Source organism: Poecilia formosa, unplaced genomic scaffold (genome assembly GCF_000485575.1).
Source record: "Poecilia formosa unplaced genomic scaffold, Poecilia_formosa-5.1.2 Scaffold53, whole genome shotgun sequence".
In the NCBI taxonomy this organism is placed as follows: Eukaryota; Metazoa; Chordata; class Actinopteri; order Cyprinodontiformes; family Poeciliidae; genus Poecilia; species Poecilia formosa.
Window position 1 is genome coordinate 1069875 of NW_006799992.1, and position 6788 is coordinate 1076662.

General features: G+C 37.9%; 1 protein-coding gene across 1 annotated transcript in view; it reads right to left on the reverse strand.

Annotated features, from left to right (window-relative positions):
• Positions 1 to 2859: 2859 nt before the first annotated feature.
• The window catches only part of LOC103138691 (visual system homeobox 2-like), a 5257-nt gene continuing 1328 nt past the window's right edge, over positions 2860 to 6788 (reverse strand). The window contains exons 3-5 of the mRNA XM_007553000.2: positions 6258 to 6381; positions 3776 to 3956; positions 2860 to 3185 (exon numbers count right to left, since the gene is read on the reverse strand). Coding sequence (XP_007553062.1) covers positions 2863 to 3185; positions 3776 to 3956; positions 6258 to 6381 — 628 coding nt within the window. The 3' untranslated portion in view covers positions 2860 to 2862. The remainder of the gene's footprint in view (positions 3186 to 3775; positions 3957 to 6257; positions 6382 to 6788) is intronic.

The following is a 6788-nucleotide window of genomic DNA, read 5'->3' on the forward strand; positions in this document are numbered from 1 at the left end:
GTAACTATGCCATCCCTGGTAATAAACTAACTAAATCATTTTTATATTTTCACACCCTGAAACCACCTGGCTCTCCTATGTCTTCCCTGACCTGCTCTTCTTATAATAAAATAGTTTAGTTTATTTAAAAATTAAAACCAGCTAATACTCAATAAACTAATTTGAAGACCTCACCAGAGCTTCCTCGGTCTCTTCGCCTTTCTTCAACAGCTTCACTATTCTAGCACTGCCATTCTCCTGAATATCTAATATAATACACATAAGTGGTAGAGTATGATCAGGTGTTGTGTAGCCATTGCTCACACTGACGTTACACTTTAAGCAACAAGCGGAAAAAAGGGCTCATTTTGCTGCCGTTTCATTTCCTTGTGATGAAATAAAACATTGTGGCTAGAGTAGCTAACTTTCTAGACAAAGTTAGCAGTAAAATATTAGACGTGGGACTATTCCAGAATTAAAACGACTTAAAAAAAAGGTTTGGCTCTATTTATGAAAGTAAACTGACAACAAGATGTTATAAACAAGCGATATTCATGGCAATATTCCCGACAGGCCGTTTACCTCATTCAAACTGAGTTTCTAACTCCCGCTGCCTCCTAAACTCTGAGCCTTTCAGAGGAGGGAGGGGGGAGGAGGAAGCGCTGTGCTGAATGGGGCTGTGGTGCGCCTTCAAAATAAAAGCACGCGAGCGGAAAATTTCAAAATTAAAAATTTTTCACAACTGCGGTGAAATTATTGGGGGGGACAAATGCGCCTTCCTCCAAAATTTGGCGGGGGACGTGTCCCCCCCTGTTTCTACGCCTATGCATACAGATCTCAGCCAGCAGTATTTATGAAATGGGCGTTAGTCCAGGGCGCCAACTTCCTGAGGGGGCGCTGGAAGAATAAAACAAACAAAAATGCAAACAATAAACAAACAAACAAACAAATAAACAAAAAAACAAACAAAAAAACCACAAAGACAAATAAATACATCAAGATAACAACAAAAAACAGCAACAATGTGCTATTGTGACTGATATCCATTATTCATAGCAAGAATGTTTTACATGTTTCTGCAAGACTTCACTGCGTCAGAATTTAAATGATTTCATGCATTTTGATTAGGCAAATGGAAGAGAAAGGGCTGACTCAGTTACTGCACTGGGAAAGGAGGTAGTACTTTTCAAAATGTCTCTTCATGAGGGTTGTAAAACATTTCTGGTATGTATTGTATGGATTTCTGTAAACCGAAAATGTATTGTTTTGTTGACAAAAATCAAAAAAGCGTTTTAATCCAGAACATGCTGAAGCAACATGGTAAAACAATGGTTTCCCTGGTCCTTCATGCTTTAGACCCCATTCACTCTGAGACTAGATTAGGTGCATCTGCACAGACATTTTGTCATTTAGGCTTTGCGTCCATAGGGATCCCACATTCTGGAAGAACAGAAATGATCATTTTTGAAAACGGAATCATGAATGAACTGAACTTATATAGCACTTTTCCAGTCATTTTGACCACTCAAACACTTTACACTAGAGTCACATTCACCCATTCACAGCTTGGTGTTAAGTGCCTTGCCCAGGTGCATATTGACATGTGACAGGAGGAAGCTGGAATGGAACCTACAACCTTCCAATTGCAAGACGACCATTTACCAAATGAATGGTAAAATTTCAAAAGGCTGGTCTCATGTTTCTGTGTGCACATGTGAGTCACATCTCTTTTGAAACAATGATCCACATCTCTCTGCTACTGTGTTACAGCACCATCACTTGGTCACAGTATTTTCTGTGACGATGCGTCCCATTATACGAAAGCACATTTTTTATTAATCGTTTACCAGAATTTCCCATGTTTGTCTCCAGCCTAGATGTTTACCTATCGCTATATAACTGTGTGAATTAAATGGGTCCTCAACTGGCTTCTGCTTATCTTGATGGTATGCAGAGGAGATAATGCAGTCATCTGAATGACGTGGGCTGAAATATTTAAAACCTGCAGAACTTTGGACCCTGAAGACTAGGGTTGGAGGGAGCAGTCTATATGGAAAAAGCAGCTGAAATTGAATCGGTAATTCCACACTTCAAATCTTCCTCCTGCATTTTTTGAACCTACCACAATTAGCTGATGCTCTAAATCTGCTTTTCTCAGTGTCTGAGCCAAATGAATGTGAGAATACGTTTGTTTGACTGGCATTCATGCTTTAGTTCAGCGTTTCACATGTAAAGTCATCACTCTTTGGCAACTTTCAGCTGCGTTATCAAGAGATAGTCTCTTGTTTCAGTTCTTTCACACTATTTTTTATTTATTTATTTATTTTTACAAATTTCACAACTTCATAACTAAATATAACTATTGTGAGCTGCAACCTCAAAAACAACTGCAAAACAAAATGTGAAGACATCCTAATGGATGTCATTTAGAACCAAATAGAGATTTGTGTGTGTGTGTGTGGGTGTATGTGTGAAGTGAAAGAAAATCTACATTAGATTGACTTTCTTCACAGTCATCATCATGGATGATAGGAATCTCAGTCAGAACAACAACAAAAAAAGGATTTTAAATATAAGTAGCTTTTATTTAACCTACAGTTACATTTATAAAGGGACAAATAAGTACATGTCATCTAACCATCGGACACTTTAAATATGTACACCACGCTTTGATCGTCTGAAAACAATGCTTTAAGCTTGTAATGTTCCCAGGATTCGGTACACAGATTTGCAGTGGCACCTGTAGCAGTACCAAACAGGAATTCGGAGGCCCAGGAGTTGATGGGAGGTCCAGGATTCAGTTTCACCAATCAAACAAACGTAGCAGACTCCTCTCTGTTGGTATTTCATCATCAATCTGTGTGCTACTGTCTTTTTTTCTTTTCAGTTGCTCTTCTCCCGCTGTGCCATCTCCTCATGTTCCACCTCCCCTCTGTGCACCGTGTGGCCGTTTGTTCTGTCTGAAACAGTCTCCAGCATCTTTGCACTGTGCTCCAGTGCCTTTGCTCGCAGCACAGCAATACTGCACTCCCTCAGTTCCTCCTTAGAAATGGACAAACTGGTGTTTTTACTCTGTTTCTCCTTGTCTTCTTCGGTCATCGTGTCTCCCGTTTTTTCCTGCCCAGGCGGCGGCGGCGTTGGTGGCTTGCCGCTTATGGTTTTTCCTTGGGAGGGGTGTGAAGGATCAACTGACTTCTTGTGCATACCTGAAGAGCAGAACGATAGGAATAGTTTTTGAGTTTAGTCTGGGAACACATTTGGGGATAAAAAAAAAAAAAGAGAATGTGAAAGTAAATAAAAACAAAAAAGTAAAGAAATTAGGGCAGAAGTTCTTATTCAATTAGTGTTTCCTAATTGATTTAATCTAATCAATTGACATGAGGTGACATGAGGACTAATCTGTCTTGATGAGGAGGGATTATTGCTGTATCGACTGCGGGGTGAGCCCCTCAACGCGTGTCAGAACGCAGTTCAATTTCAGCTCTTAATTACAAACTCGCAGCCAAAGGTTTTGACTTTTTTGATCACGCATAAACATGTAATGTTATTTTACATTAATGATAGAAATGTGTTGGCATTTCTATCATTAATAACATCTGTTGCTCTTAAATGACTATATTTGTAGGTATCTTTAAGTTTTGACAGTCTTTGCAACTGTTATTACAAGACAATAAGATACGTTAAGCGGTTGAGGAGACAAACTGGACATGAACAGCAAAAAAAGCCAAATAAAGCCCTAAAAAACAACAACTTTGAAACTGTTTTATTTCCTATATTTGAGTGTATGGTCGCATACCCAATAACCATGGAGCGTAAGAGTCCGAGATGCCGTCCTTTGCTGACTTGAGGATGGACTCAGGCAGGGGGATGGAGTGGCGGACCATTGCGCCGTACAAGCCATACTCTGCCATCACACTGCTGCGCCCCCAACACTTCTCCCTCTTCCTCCACTTGGCTCTGCGGTTCTGAAACCACACCTGCCGAGACAGGAACAATAAACATGATGTTAAAAAAAAAAAAGAAAAAAAAAAGTAGATCAGACTGAAAGTGCAACAGGAATAAAAATGTATTTTCACCTTGACAGATTTGTACTGTTCTTGCTCATTTGCTACTCTGAAATGTTTCAGATTATGAAACCAGTTTTAATGTCAAACAGGTTATAACCAAAGTAAATATACATATCTACATATATATATGTTTTCAAATTCTGTTTTTGTTAATTGATAGGGTTCATTTGTAGAAGAAGCAAACCAGCCACAGATCATCACACCGCTGCCACCATGTGGTACTTTTGATACAGTAGACTTATGAAATGCTTTCACAATCATACCAGATGTATTCTGCTTGCAGATATGTAAACCAAAATCTTGGTGGTCTGACAGGTTTAAAAAACAAGAAAAAAAATATCTCAACTTTCCTAGCAAGCAGAAAAATTGTGTTCCAAAGATGCTCTCAGCCAAAGCTTTAAATGTTAAGGAAATCCTTATTGGATTGTTTATGTGCCACCCAGGTACTGCAGAGTGTGTGTTCAGCAATCTTGTTGAGGATGTTGCTCTAATATTAGCGATCAACAGCTACCATGATGGAAGGTCAACAGACTGTCAGTGTTGTCTGTTAAATAGCAAAACACTCTTGCAAATGACGCACGAGTTTGAAATAATATCACAGATTGCTCTATAAAAACCTTGTTATCTTTTTGTCCATCTGTAAACACTGAGTAACAATCTCATGGCACTGTACACCAGACAGCTTTGATGTGATAACAGTTATTTCTGGCCTGTTTATCTGTAAAGGTTGAACCAGGGTGCTGTGAATGCTGCTGAGTCTGAAGGAAAACAACTTAAACCAGAACTTTTCGCTTTAGAAAATGAAAGAGCACCAAAGAGCAAAGTTATATTTCAAAAAATCACTGCCTTGATAGTTGGAAAAATATTTAAGGTTGTACTTTGTACTGTACAGATGACAAGATTAACTTCTCACATTCAACCTGTTCTGCTCCTATTTAGCAGTAACATGGACACTTAGAATATTTCAGTGTTAAAATCTGACAAATTACGCTGTGGTTTGTATTGTAACTGGACCTGTAACCTCAATTAGGTGTTTTCAACATTGATTCATGTGAAAAAGCTAAACAACGTCACCGCTGAGTTGGACATATTGTGTAAGAACACAACATTCAGCTGTCATGATGCACTGCAGCTATAGATGCATGTTTGGTTCATTTTTAAAGCATGTCTAAAAAAGATCTAATTTCATCAGCAAAATACCCAAACATTTCATTTAAATTTAACTCCTTTCGATGCGTTCCGATGTGTTTTGAAAAAAATGGTATAGGCCTTTAAAAGCAAATATAAGAAAACAATTTGTTCAGGTAATAAACGACATAACAGTGTCAGGTAAATAAGATTGGTGAGATGAACAAAAATAGCAAATAAATCAACCAATCAAAAAGAGAAGCAGAAGGCAGAATGCAGGTTGTCCTATGCGGGTGTGGAACAGCCTTTAAAAAACATTTTCTTGCATCTATAGTAGCCTCTTAGCACAAAAACTGAATGAAAATTGTCTCATAGATCAGTTCTTTCAGAGCAAGTAGGCTTCTGACTCTTCAAGAGGTTAAATTGATTTCCACCTTGTAATAGCCTTGTGAATATGGATGAGAGGAAAAAAAGAGTGATACTTTAATGTGTGTGTGGGTGTGTGAGAGAGTGCGTGTGTGTGTTGGTTGTGGAAAGATGGGCAGGTATAATATTCATCTGAAATTGAAAGGCCCCAGATGAGCAATCGACCCTTTTTTTTTTCTTTTTTTGTGAGTGAGTGAGTGCTCCTGACAGCTTGTGCGTTTCTGCTTCCAGTGAGAGGTGAGGAAGGAGCTGGGAGGCTGATTGGAAAATAAGTTAATTTCCAGACCTGGTCGATTGGAGACAGGCGTGTCAAATTTCATGGGAAATTAAAACACTTTGAGCAGCCGGGTACAGCCCTCTGCTCAGCCGCTGACCTCTGCTAATTAATTTCTTTATAGTTACGCTTTCATTATAGGGCTGCGGCCTGTTTATGCTCAGAAAAGACGGGATCATTTTTTCCCCTCTAACAACTAATTAAAGTGTGAGGGGAAGCTGGCAGCTGAGAAAATCTCAACCTGATGGTTTTGTTTCGATGTAGGCCCCATTATCACTACATCCACACACAGGAGACATGGATTTTTTTGTTTGTTTGTTTTTTTGTTTTACTTTTTTTTTTTTAAATAGATGAATTTCTTGCAGGGAAAAAAATCTGCTCACCTGTATTCTGTCCTCTGGCAGCTCAGTTTTCATGGACAGCATTTCTCTGGCGTAAACATCTGGATAGTGAGCTTCATTAAACGCTTTCTCCAATTCCTCCAGCTGATAGGATGTGAAAATGGTTCTGCAGACAAACAAATATTATTTTTAGTTTATTTTTCATTATACTGGCTACTTCTTAAAGTATTACTTTACTCGAAATTCTTTTTTGATATATGTTATTCAGTTTCAAATATTCAATATTTTTCTTGACCCCTGTTTAGTTACATGTAAAAGGAACAATGCATAAAATGATGAAAATTTTAATATATCTTTTTAATGCATTTTCTTTTTTTTTTTAAAAAAAAGACCCAAGTGCTGCTGTATCCAAAAGGTTCTCCTCACATGTATTCTAATTTATTGGCACTGTACAAAGTCAATTAAAAGAAACAAATATAAAATATAAAAATGAAACCAGCTACAATTAAACTTTGTTCATTCATATAATAATAATAATAATAATAATAATAATAATAATAATCTTTAACTAAA